The 14,107-nt window shown below is 38.7% G+C and overlaps 1 protein-coding gene across 8 annotated transcripts in view; it reads right to left on the bottom strand.

Moving 5' to 3' along the window:
* ADGB (androglobin) overlaps positions 1 to 14,107 on the bottom strand; it is a 176,823-nt gene that overhangs the window by 129,378 nt on the left and 33,338 nt on the right. For all 8 annotated transcript variants that reach the window (XM_081529900.1, XM_081529904.1, XM_081529898.1 and 5 more), the window contains one exon: positions 2,650 to 2,789. In XM_081529900.1, coding sequence (XP_081386026.1) covers positions 2,650 to 2,789 — 140 coding nt within the window. The remainder of the gene's footprint in view (positions 1 to 2,649; positions 2,790 to 14,107) is intronic.

Below are 14,107 nucleotides of genomic sequence, written 5' to 3'. Positions count from 1 at the left end.
AGTAGGGAACAGCTACCCACTCCAGTATTCTGGCCTGGAAAATTCCACAGGAGGAGCCTGGCAGTCTATAGTCCATGCGGTTGCATAGAGTCAGACACAACTCAGCTACTTTCACTTCACTTCATATATATATAGATGATATATAATCTCTTCTGTATATTCAACATATTATCATGTTCTTTTAAAAATAAGGCAGTGTCTTTCCTCTTTCAAGTTTCAGTAATTATCATAAGATTCCTATGAGTCTGTATATTAAGCCAGTCTCACACATGGCAGGGCAAGATGAGCATCAGACATTTTTGATAAAATCCTTAGATAATTTTAGAGAAGCCAGAAACATCCATTCTATCTTGTACAAAAGAGTGGATCTGCCACTATGGCATAAAGTCAATGAGACTGTGATTGATTAAATATCACTCCTCTTATTTTAATCCTTTACTTTTAATATTTTTCTGAAGTGATTAGTCTATTTTCAGTAACACACACAAATGCTATATCTATATTTTGCTCAGGAATCAGAGCTTCAGTTCCACCTTATGCCAGTGGTGGTGACTGATGGTATTGATTGGTATACATGTTTTTTAATTCAGAAATAAATCTAAGTCACACACTCCATCATTTAGAAATTTAAATAGGTTTTTTGTTTGCAGATTATAAACCGTGATGTGTCCACATATCTCCAAGATAACAAATATCTACTGGAATAGATATTCACAGTCCAACCTCCTCTTTGAATAATCATATTTAGGAGGTGACTGAGCAAAGCTCATAAAAGTAATGTTTTTTTCCTCTGCATATGTCACAGTGATATTTAAATAACTACTAAATATTAATTTTTAGTGTAGAAAGCTAAAACTCACATTAAGAAATTCATTATCTACTGTAAGATCTGAGAAAAACTTTTGGATAAATATAAATTGGACCACGTAGTGATTTCCACTTCAAGGTCTAAGAAGCATCCTACATTAAGTCTGGTCCTTTATTTACAAGTTAGATTTGTTTGTTTTTCAAAAATAACCATAATGTCATTTTTCAAGTTGCTTTAAAATTCTACTGTAGCTTTAAGAAAGATAAAAATGCCACTCCAGTTATCCGGGTCACGCATTTACTGCTTCACTGGCCTAGCTGCTCTCATTCTCAGGACTTCAAGTTACATCTGAGGATTAGGAACATTATTTCCTTTCAAAGATAAACAAACATAGTTGTTACCATTTTAAATACTTAGTAGTATTCCGCTATCTAAATGCTCCGAGCTTTTTAAAATGATTGAAATTAAGGGTTGCAAACTGGCTAACACAAATTCCGGATAGAAAATTGAGGGTTGGTAACAGAAAAGAGAGATGAAGAGGGTGGCAGTGGGAGGGGCTGTTTTTGTTTGTGTGGCTTTGGGAGAGAAAAAGGAAGCTGAGCCAAAAGAAAACCTCAAAAAAGCAGACCAGGCTTCTGACTGACATAGCTGTGTATTATAAAAGAAGGGGAGGGGGCTGAGCTTTGAGCCAGTGGCCGGAGTGGCCTGTTAGAGCAAGTGGGAGTGTTCTGCTGAAAAGGACCTGCGGTGATAAACTGCAGGAGGCGGAAGGGTAGCAAATTCAAGCTGGTGCATTGTGTGTGAGAATTCTCCCACGGATTGGAGACACACAGTTGCCTTGCATTGGCAACTCAGGTATCAAAGCTTTTTTGCACCACTCAGGCCAGAATAAAACACTAGTGGTAAAGAACGCACCTGCCAATGCAGGAGATACAAGAGATGCAGGTTCAATCCCTGCCTCAGGAAAATCCCCTGTAGAAGGAAACAGCAACCCACTCCAGTATTCTTGCCTGGAAAATTCCATGGACAGAGGAGCCTGGTGGGTTATAGTCCGTGGGGTTGCAAAGAGTCAAACACGACTGAAACAACTCAGCACTGGCACAAGGGCCAGAATAGAAGGACCACAGTCTGCAAGTGGAAGCGAAGGCACATCTTGTATAGGCTGGTGCAGGAATCTAAGACACAAGCAGATTTCCCAGGAATATTGAAGGAAACATGATAGTTTTCATTGTGAATGTATACAAACGACCAGTGTTACCTAAACCATGAGGAACACATGGACATCCTTCAGAAGAGATCAGATTTTCAAGATTAGCAAATGATGGCTGCATACACAGAGCCTAAGACTTTAACTGGATCCAGGATACACTGGAGCAAGAAATGGCAACCCGTTTCAGTATTTTTGCCTGGAAAAATCCCATGGACAGAGAAGCCTGGTGGGCTACAGTCCATGGGGTCGCAAAAGAGTTGGACATGACTTAGCAACTAAACAACAACAGGACATATATTCAATAATTAGATGAACCAGTATTTTCCCCTACAAAATAACTTCTTTGTTTCATTAAACTGAAACTTTACTTTCCATGACTGACTTTCCAGAATCAGTTTTGAGCATTTTTCTTGGGGGAATTTTGTCTCATTGCTGGCTAACATAACACTTCAAACCAGTGGCTTTGGAATGTTTATTGTTATATTAGAAAGTTTACACTGTTTGGAGAAAATGCTTTTTAAAAACGATTTTTTGAAAAATAAAGCTATGCAATATTGATGCATGGTTGTTGTTGCTGCTGTTTGCCATTTTGTTTTTATACAAGTGGGTGATAATTCTTTATTCTACTTACTCAACATTTGCCAGCTTAATGATAGCTTTACACAAAAGCATTGGCCAAAGTTCAAATTCATAGGTTGTAGCTGGAAGCAATAGATTATTTTCTTCATCAAAAGGCAGAAAGTCATCAATAGTTATCTTTCTCCAGCAACCCTAAAGATGAGAAGAAAGGAATATACCGTCAGTGATTTACATTATTTTTTCACACACATTCTTGTATACTGCTGACATTATTATTTACAATTTTTATAATTTTATTTTATAATTGTTATTTTATTTTAGCATCTTACATCTAATGACTGACCTACTAGTATTGCAAACTACTCTGAGAATTTTAGCTTATTATTTTATTTATTGTAATTAAAACATATCTATATCTATATCTATAGTGTCACTATTTATGAGGTTTTCTAGCACATTCTTGGATGCCCCATCCTACATAATGGGGTAAATTGAACTATTTCAAAATGCAAACCAAAACATCATACAATCATGGATAAGTTTAGGCACAATTAAATAACGTATTTGTAGTGATGATGCAAATTCTCCAAATGTAACTTTAGTAATGATTTTCTATCCTCATAGGCTTAGTGAGATTATACTTCCAATTATCATATTACTTTTACTCCTAATTAAAGATCTATTTTGGACATAAAGTTGGTTAATTCTTTATCTAATAAAATCATGATATATTTACCTATATATATCACTTCATAATTAAAAGTTTGAGATAAATGATAAAATTAATGATTGTGAGCTCAAACTTCTTTAAACTTTGGTTTTACATGTGAGATTTTATTTTGAATTCATTCCTTTTCCCAAGAAACATTTTTCAGCAGTGATGCAAGCCTTGTGAACTCAAAGATCTGCATAATATATGGCTTATACCTATATCATTGAATTGTTTATAGTCTAAAGAGGGAGGGCATATAGGAAAATAATACAAAATGTAATATGTAATATGTTTCAAATGCTCTGGAATAAGAAAGGAAAATGTGACTAATTTGCTCAGGGGATGTCTTCACAGGAAGTTGACATTTGAATTCAAGCCTCAACGAACAGTATACTTTTCCTAGGTAGATAGGAACAGTAGGGTGAAAATGTCCTCTTTTTATGACACTTGTAACTGAACTCATACTACATTATTTAGTGGTTATGTGACTTTTTATTTCTTTCCTTGTGGATAATGTAGGGCAAGATAGGTTTGAAGGAACAGATATTTAGCTATCCTCTCTTCTAACATTAAGTAAAACAACTCAAAATAATACACAGTAAAATTGAGTGGTTTGATCTCCTTGCTGTCCAAGGGGTGGATACATAAATGAAATGTTATGTATATATAACTGAACTGAAATCACTCAGTCGTGTTCGGCTCTTTGCGACCTCATGGACTGTATAGCCTACCAGGCTCCTCAGTCCATAGAGTTTTCCAGGCGAGAGTACTGGAGTGGGTTGCAATTTCCTTCGCATTTATATATGTATACATAAATACAAATAATTTTTGCATTTGGTATTTTTGGACCTAACAAAAGCAGAAGATATTAAGAAGAGGTGGCAAGAATACACAGAAGAACTGTACAAAAAAGATCTTCATAACCCAGATAATCACGATGGTGTGATCATTCACCTAGAGCCAGACATCCTGGAGAGTGGAGTCGAGTGGGCCTTAGGAAGCATAACAATAAACAAAGCTAGTGGAGGAGATGGAATTCCAGTTGAGCTATTTCAAATACTAAAAGAGGATGCTGTGAAAGTGCTGCACTCGATATGCCAGCAAATCTGGAAAACTCAGCAGTGGCCACAGGACTGGGAAAGGTCAGTTTTCATTCCAGTCCCGAAGAAAGGCAATGCCAAAAAATGTTCAAACTACCACACAATTACACTCATCTCACATGCTAAGAAAGTAATGCTCAAAATTCTCCAAGACAGGCTTTAACAGTACATGAACCGTGAACTTCCAGATGTTCAAGCTGGTTTTAGAAAAAGCAGAGGAACCAGAGATCAAATTGCCAACATCCTTTGGATCATCGCCAAAGCAAGAGAGTTCCTGAAAAACATCTATTTCTGCTTTATTGACTATGCCAAAGCCTTTGACTGTGTGAATTACAAAAAACTGTGGAACATCCTTCAAGAGCTGGGAATGCCAGGCCACCTGACCTGCCTCCTGAGAAATCTGTATGCAAGTCAGGAAGCAACAGTTAGAAATGGACATGGAACAACAGAATGGTTCAAAATCAGGAAAGGAGTATGTCAAAGCTGTATCTTGTCACCCTGTTTATTTAACTTATATGCAGAGTACATCATGAGAAACGTTGGGCTGGAAGAAGCACAAGCTGGAATCAAGATTGCTGGGAGAAATACCAATAACCTCAGATATGCAGTTGACACCACCCTTATGGCAGAAAGCGAGAAAGAACAAAAGAGCGTCTTGATGAAAGTGAAAGAGGAGAGTGAAAAAGTTGGCTTAAAGCTCAACATTCAGAAAACTAAGATCATGGCATCTGGGCCCATCACTTCATGGCAAATAGATGGGGAAACAGTGGAAACAATGAGAGACTTTATATTTTGGGGCTCCAAAATCACTGCAGATGGTGATTGCAGCCATGAAATTAAAAGACTCTTGCTCATTGGAAGAAAAGTTATGACCAACCTAGGCGGCATATTAAAAAGCAGAGACATTACTTAACCAACAAAGGTCTGTCTAGTCAAAGCTGTGGTTTTTCCATTAGTCATGTATGGATGTGAGAGTTGGACTATAAAGAAAGCTAAGTGCCGAAGAACTGATGCTTTTGAAATATGGTATTGGAGGAGACTCTTGAGAGTCCTTTGGACTGCAAAAAGATGCAACCAGTCTATCCTAAAGGAAATCAGTCCTGAATATTCATTGGAAGGAGTGATGTTGAAGCTGAAACTCCAATACTTTGGCCACCTGATACGAAGAACTGACTCATTTGAAAAGACGCTGATGCTGGGAAAGATTGAAGGCAGGAGGAGAAGGGGACGACAGAGGATGAGATGGTTGGATGGCATCACTGATTCAATGGACATGAATTTAGACAAACTCCAGGAGTTGGTGAGGGACAGGGAGGCCTGGCATGCTGCAGTCCATGGGGTTGCAAAGAGTCGGACACAAATGAGCGACTGAACTGAACTGACTGAATTTTTATCATAGCATGTAAATGATGTATATTGGACATTTTTACTGAGTTTACTTTTAGTGCTGCATAATTTTAAAAGACCATCAAAATGTTTAATTATAGAATCCTTGTATGGAAAGATGTCTTTTTGTTAAGATAAACATAAGTTAATAAAAGCTACTTTAGAATAGTCATGCTCAAATTTTAGTATTTTCCATGATGGGAATACCAGACCTCCTGACCTGTCTCTTGAGAAACCTGTATGCAGGTCAGGAAGCAACAGTTAGAACTGGACATGGAACAACAGACTGGTTCCAAATAGGAAAAGGAGTACGTCAAGGCTGTATATTGTTACCCTGCCTATTTAACTTATATGTAAATTACATCATGAGAAACGCTGGGCTGGATGAAACACAAGCTGGAAACAAGATTGCTGGGAGAAATATCAGTAACCTCAGATATGCAGATGACACCACCGTAATGGCAGAAAGTGAAGAGGAGCTAAAAAGCCTCTTGATGAAAGTGAAAGAGGAGAGTGAAAAAGTTGGCTTAAAGCTCAGCATTCGGAAAACTAAGATTATGGCATCTGGTCCCATCACTTCATGGGAAATAGATGGGGAAACAGTGTCAGACTTTATTTTTTTGAGCTCCAAAATCACTGCAGATGGTGATTGCAGCCATGAAATTAAAAGACGCTTACTCTTTGGAAGGAAAGTTATGACCATCCTAGATAGCCTAGTAAAAAGCAGAGACAATACTTTGCCAACAAAATCCGTCTAGTCAAGGCTATGGTTTTTCCAGTGGTCATGTATGGATGTGAGAGTTGGACTGTGAAGAAAGCTGAGCATTGAAGAATTGATGCTTTTGAACTGCGGTGTTGGAGAAGACTCTTGAGAGTCCCTGGCTCAGAGGTTAAAGCGTCTGCCTCCGATGCCGGAGACCCGGGTTCGATCCCTGGGTCGGGAAGATCCCCTGGAGAAGGAAATGGCAACCCACTCCAGTATTCTTGCCTGGAGAATCCCATGGACGGAGGAGCCTGGTAGGCTACAATCCATGGGGTCGCAAAGAGTCGGACACGACTGAGCGACTTCACTCACTCACTCACTTCACTCACTCACTTGAGAGTCCCTAGGACTGCAAGGAGATCCAACCAGTCCATCATAAAGGAGTTCAGTCCTGGGTGTTCATTGGAAGGACTGATGTTGAAGCTGAAACTCCAACATTTTGGCCACTTCATGCAAAGATTTGATTCATTGGAAAAGCCCCTGATGCTGGGAAAGATTGGGGGCAGAAGGAGAAGGGGACAACAGAGGACGAGATGGCTGGATAGCATCACTGACTTGATGGACATGAGTTTGGGTAGACTCTAGGAGTTGGTGATGGACAGGGAGGCCTAGCATGCTGCGATTCATGGGATTGCAAAGAGTCGGACACGAATGAGCAACTGAACTGAATACTTCAATTCCAGGTCATGATAACTACTGGCTATATACATTTATACCCTCTTTCTCCTCTGACCAAGCTGAATAGAAAATAAAAAATATGTTTTATAAATAATAGTTCAAATCACAATTATAAAAAATCAAGAAAAGTGTAATCAGAGATTCAGTTCAGTTCATTTCAGTCGCTCAGTCTTGTCTGACTCTTTGCGACCCCATGAATTGCAGCACACCAGGCCTCTCTGTCCATCACCAACTCCCGGAGTCTATCCAAACCCATGTCCATTGATTCGGTGACGCCATCCAATCATCTCATCCTCTGTCATCCCCTTCTCCTCCCACCCCCAATCCTACCCAGCATCAGGGTCTTTTCCAATGAGTCAACCCTTCTCATGAGGTGGCCAAAGTACTGGAGTTTCAGCTTCAACATCAGACCTTCCAATGAACACCCAGGATTGATCTCTTTTAGGATGGATTGATTGGATCTCCTTGCAGTCCAAGGGACTCTCAAGAGTCTTCTCCAACACCACAGTTCAAAAGCATCAATTCTGCGGCGCTCAGCTTTCTTCACCGTCCAACTCTCACATCCATACATGACCACTGGAAAAACCATAGCATTGACTAGACGGACTTTTGTTGGCAAAGTAATGTCTCTGCTTTTAAATATGCTATCTAGGTTGGCCATAACCTTCCTTCCAAGGAGTAAGCGTCTTTTAATTTCATGGCTGCAGTCACCATCAGCAGTGATTTTGGAGCCCAAAAAAATAAAGTCTGACACTGTTTCTACTGTTTCCCCATCTGTTTCCCATGAAGTGATGGGACCAGATGCCATGATCTTAGTTTTCTGAACGTTGAGCTTTAAGCCAACTTTTTCACTCTCCTCTTTCACCTTCATCAAGAGACTCTTTAGTTCTTCTTCACTTTCTGCCATAAGGGTGGTGTCATCTGCATATCTGAGGTTATTGATATTTCTCCCGGCAATCTTGATTCCAGCTTGTGTTTCTTCCAGCCCAGCGTTTCTCATGATGTACTCTGCATATAAGTTAAATAAGCAGGGTGACAATAGACAGCCTTGACGTACTCCTTTTCCTATTTGGAACCAGTCTGTTGTTCCATGTTCAGTTCTAACTGTTGCTTCCTGACCTGCATACAGGTTTCTCAAGAGACAGGTCAGATGGTCTGGTATTCCCATCTCTTTCAGAGTTTTCCACAGTTTATTGTGATCCACACAGTCAAAGGCTTTGGCATAGTCAATAAAGCAGAAATCGATGTTTTTCTGGAACTCTCTTGCTTTTTCGATGATCCAGCGGATATTGGCAATTTGATCTCTGGTTCCTCTGCTTTTTCTAAAACCAGCTTGAACATCTGGAGGTTCACGGTTCACGTATTGCTGAAGCCTGGCTTGGAGAATTTTGAGCATTACTTTACTAGCATGTGAGATGAGTGCAATTGTGCGGTAGTTTGAGCATTCTTTGGCATTGCCTTTCTTTGGGATTGGAACGAAGACTGACCTCTTCCAGTTAGAGGTTTCCAAAAAATCGAGTGGTCATTATTATATAAATGAGACTATTTTCCCCTATTTTTATATTTTCTCCTATTTATATAATTTCTAATTTCCCCCTATTTCCTCTCCAATAACAGGTGTGCTATTCCCACTCAGGGCAGAGCTCTGACTTCCACACTTGATCTGAAGTAAACAAAGCAGTTTCTCTCCCCAGCAGAGTCAATGGGAAGATCTGACTTCCATCGTCCTTCCTTCCTTTTCTTCAGGAAAGAGGAGACGTCTGGCCTGGAAGAACCTATTATTTCCATAGCCACTCATGCAGTAGAGCACACTTTCCCCTCCTCGGCTGCAGCAAGGAGACTGTGAGATGGTTAACTGTGAGATAGTCAGGTTTTATAAGTTAAACTGAGATTTGAAAGTGGAAGTGAATGTCGCTCAGTCAGGTCCGACTCTTTGCAACTCCATAGACTATACAGTCCATGGAATTCTCCAGGCCAGAATACTGGAGTGGGTAGCTTTTCCATTCTCCAGGGGATCATCCCAACCCAGGGATCAAACCCAGGTCTCTCTCATTGCAGGCAGATTCTTTACCAGTTGAGCCACAAGGGAAAAGTTCACAAAAGTGATCCAGGGTGTACATCACAAATCTAAACAGGTTGCTGCTGCTGCTGCTGTTAAGTTGCTTCAGTAGTGTCCGACTCTGTGCGGCCCCATAGACGGCAGCCCACCTGGCTCCCCCGTCCCTGGGATTCTCCAGGCAAGAACACTGGAGTGGGTTGCAATTTCCTTCTCCAATGCATGAAAGGGAAAAGTGAAAGTGAAGTCGCTCAGTCGTGTCCGACTCTTAGCGACCCCATGGACTGCAGCCTACAAGCCTCCTCTGTCCATGGGCTCTTCCAGGCAAAAGTACCGGAATGGCTTGCCATTGCCTTCTCCCTAAACAGGCTGACTACCTGCTAAAATAGATGTTTTAATTAGAAACCAAAGTCATTAAGATATAACAGCAATAACATCCAGGAAACTGTCCAAAACGTCTCCTCAAACCAAAACCCAGGAATATCTTAACTTCAGTAAGAAAATGCAATCTATAGGCCAGAAAGTCAAAATGACAGAAAAGCTGAAATTTTTAGGCTTGAACTATAAATCTGCTGTTAAAATATGCTCCAACAAGTAATTATGAACCCTCTTGAACCAAAAAAATAGAAAATCTCAACAAAGAGAGAGAAAATATTTAAGACGATGAAATAGAAATTTTGAACTTAGTATTAAACAATAAACAAAACTGTTGATAGCAGAAAGCAAATTTCAGAGAAATTAGTGAACAGCAAGTTAAATCAATAGAAATTATGAGCAATAAGGGAAATATAGATTTAAAAATTATGATGAGTTTCAGGGACCTGTGAGACAATGGAAAAATATATAACATGCTATTAGAGTCAAAACACACACACACACACACACAAAAGGTACAATCAATATGAATATGGAGCTGCAATAGGTTTGAGGAAAGATTGAAAACTTTCCAAATTTGTCACAACCTAATCTTACAGATTTAAGGTGCTCAGAATGTCCAAAACAGGATAATGTCAGAGAAATCAACATCGAGGAATCTACACACATTAAAGTCAAACTTCTAAAAACTCGAGACAAAGACAAAAGCCTGAAAGCAGCCTGTGAGAAGACATCGCCTACAAGAGAACAGCAGATTGCTTTCCAGAAACGACAGAGGCCAGAAGAAAGTAGCACACTTAATACTGAAAGAAAAACAACTGTCAACCCCAAATTCTGCACTGAGTGAAAATATTAAGAATAAAGGTGAAATAAAAATGTTTTCAGATAAAGGGAAGAGAAGATAATTTGTCACCAGGCAACTGGTTGAAAAAAAATGGCAAAAGGAAATTACTCAAAGGCAAAAAAAAGAAAAAGATAATGGAACATCAGGAATGAAGAGTAAAGGAAAGAGTAAACATATGGTTAAATTATGGAGTATTCTTTTCCCCTTGAGCTTTTAAAATTTTATTTGAGATTTAAAAGCAACAGTTTTCATGAGGGCCTCAACATATGTAGAGGAAACATTTCAGACAACTATGTTATAGATAGAGAGGTGTAAAGGAGTCTAAAAGGTAGGTAAAATTATATTCCAGTTTAAGCGGTAAAATGATATTACTGGACTGTGATAAGCTATGTGTGTATATTTTAATCCCTAGATCTATCACTACAAAAAAAATCCTCAAAAACACTAGGGATAATAATTCAAAAAGACACATGCAACCCAATGTTCACAGCAGCATTATTTATAATAGCCAAGAAGACATGAAAATAGCCTGAATGTCCATTGACATATGAATGGATAAGAAGATGTGATATTCTTATATACAACAGAATATTATCCAACCATTAAAAATGAAATACTGCCATTTGCAGACATAGATGGACCTAGAGATTATTATACTAAGTGAAGTAAGTCAGACAAATACAAATATTACATGATATCACTTATATGTGGAATCTACAAAATAATATAAATGAACTTACTCACAAAACAGAAACAGACTCACAGACATAGAAAAAAAAGAAAGCAAAAAACTTACGGTTACCAAAGGGGAAAGAGGGTGAGGGATAAATTAGGACTATGGGAATAACAGAAACACACTACTGTATATAAATTAGATAAATAAGGATATACTATATAGCACAGAGAACTATATTCAATTTCTTGTAATAACCTATAATAGAAAAGAATCTGAAAATTATATAGATATGTATATATATACATAAAACTGAATCACTTTGGTAAAACACTGGTCATAGCCTAAATGTCTGTCAATATGAAATTAGCAAAGTATCTATCCAATTGTCTCCTGCTATCTGTAGGGGAACTGGTTCCAGAATCAGTCACATGTACCAAAATCTGGACATACTCAAGTCCTACAGTTGGCCCTACTCCCTTATTTGAGAATTCAACCAAGGGCAGATCATAAATATATGGCTGTATTTATTTTTAAAAAGTAAACTTTCAAGTGGACCTGGGCAATTCAAACCTATGTTATTCTAAGGTCAACCGTAATTATTGTTATGTTCAAGCAATGGAGTACAAGGTAGATCAACAAATATTAGCATAAAAAATGTCCATGGTTAGGGAAAACATACAGAATGATGAATACTATATGATGTTACTGCTAGTACAGTTTATATATAGTGTGTTTACATATATACTTCTAAGAAAAAGGTTTAAGAGGATAAACATAGATAATTTACTATGATTGTCTGGGTAGGTAGACTCATAGGGACATTTCATTTACTAATTTAAACATTTTAATAGTGTTTGAATGTGTTTTAATAAAAGCATATATAGAGTTAATAATGAGTTTTCCTAGTGGCTCACTGGTAAAGAATCTGCCTACAATGCAGGAAACCCAGGTTTGATCCTTGAGTTGGGAAGATTCCCTGGAGAAGGGGATGGCAACCCACTCTGGTATTCTTGCCTGGAGAATCCCATGAACAGAGGAGCCTGGTGGGCTATAGTCCATGGGGTCGCAAAGAGTTGGACATGACTGAGTATGTTTTAATAAAAGCATATATAAAATTAAAAATAATGAATTGAGAATAAAAAATTTCCATTTTGAAAATAAAAGTAATTGAATAATAGGAAAGAATTTGTCATGGCATATGCCTTGAAAACACTGTTTAAAGAACAAAAATGTCACTGTGTGTGAGAGACTTTGTTTCAAATGCTGACTGCAAACTCTGCCCAGACTGTGGGTTGGGGTATGGAAAGTACAATAGATAGGGTTTATGCGGGTGTGTCCTGCACCCACAGTTGAATAAACTCCAAATTCTATAATAACATTGTGCTTAAAAAGTATACAAGTTAATCAGAAATAAAAAATAGTATGCTTTTGTATGGAGAGATAGATGACGATTGGGGAAAACCACTGGTCTCAATGTGTGTGTTTTCTTGCTTATTCAGAGCTAAATGAAAGCACTCAGAGAAAGATTGCCAAGAGCAATACATATTTCAAGTGGAGAGCAATAATGTAATTGCTTTTTTCAAGGAGCCCAAGGAATGCTGATATTGGAAAGTACCGAGGAGACCATATGTAGCTCAGTAGCATTGTTATCACTGCCAGGTGAAAGAAAAAAGAAAACTTTGTTTTATGATACTGTTCTTCATGCTACCTAATAAATTTTTGTCTGGTTGATGTCAAAGAACTTTGAGGCTATTCTCTTAGAATCCAAACTGGAAAAAAAATGGGAATACTTTTACAGGAGAAACAATACACTGGTATAAAAACTTGAACTTTAAGTGTCATGCCAAAGGGTTCTCAGTGGTTGGCTTACTTTGAGGACGTGACTAAAAGTGAAGTGCTAGTCACTCAGTCGTGCCTGACTTTGCAACCCCATGGACTGTAGCCCGCCAGGCTTCTCTGTCCTTGGGATTCTCCAGGCAAGAATACTGGAGTGGGTTGCCATTCCCTTCTGCAGGGGATCTTCTCAACCCAGGAATCAAACTCGAGTCTCCTGCATTGCAGGCAGATTCTTTACCATCTCAGCCTCATAAATGCTTCAAGGGGCAACAAGAAAGAGGGAGGAGAATACATGTAAAAAGGCAGAAGGAGAAATCAATGTCCAGTAAGAAACAAATAAGAAGGTGTCTATAAATGGAAGGGGAAAAAAAGCAATGAGGAGCAGCCTTAAGGTGTACAAGACTGTACGGGGAAGGAAAACTGAGGTAGGGCAGAGGATGCATCTCCAGTATATCATCTTGAATCAAACAGTAGAAAGTAACAGAGAATGTATGTATGAACACGTTTCTGAAATATTTGCAGTGAAAACTGAAGGATAGACACATAAATACTGAATTAGAATTGGAAGAGGAAAAAGCCAGAAATTAAATTGTGTATGTCCGGAAAAGGACATACATAGTGAAAATAACAATTCATTTTACCTTTTCAGAAATAATTTCCTCTAACTCTGTACTACACCTCATCTGGAAAGAGGTGTTGACTTAGCCCTACCACCTGGGAATTAGGGGGAGAGAGGCAGAAATGTTTGATCTTAGCCCAGAGAGAATAGATATCAACTAGAAAACCAGGTGGCCATCTCTATTCCATGAACATGGTCTCTCAAACAGCAAAGTTCTTGTTTCTGTCTCTTTAAAAATTGCCTCTATCTATTCACTTCCCTGGTGGCTCAGCCTGTTAAGAATCTGTCTGCAGTTCAATCCTTGGGTTGGGAAGATCTCCTGGAGAAGGGAATGGCTACTCACTCCAGTACTCTTGCCTGGAGAATTCCATAGACAGAGGAGCCTGGTGGGCTACAGTTCATGGGTTGCCAAGCGTCGGACATGACTGAGCGACTTTCACTTTCATCTATTCACTATCATCACTC

Source organism: Giraffa tippelskirchi, chromosome 9 (genome assembly GCF_054371585.1).
Source record: "Giraffa tippelskirchi isolate mGirTip1 chromosome 9, T2T-mGirTip1v1.2.pri, whole genome shotgun sequence".
Taxonomy (NCBI): domain Eukaryota; kingdom Metazoa; phylum Chordata; class Mammalia; order Artiodactyla; family Giraffidae; genus Giraffa; species Giraffa tippelskirchi.
Note: the sequence above shows the minus strand (reverse complement) of the source record. Positions and strands in the feature narration are given on the sequence as shown.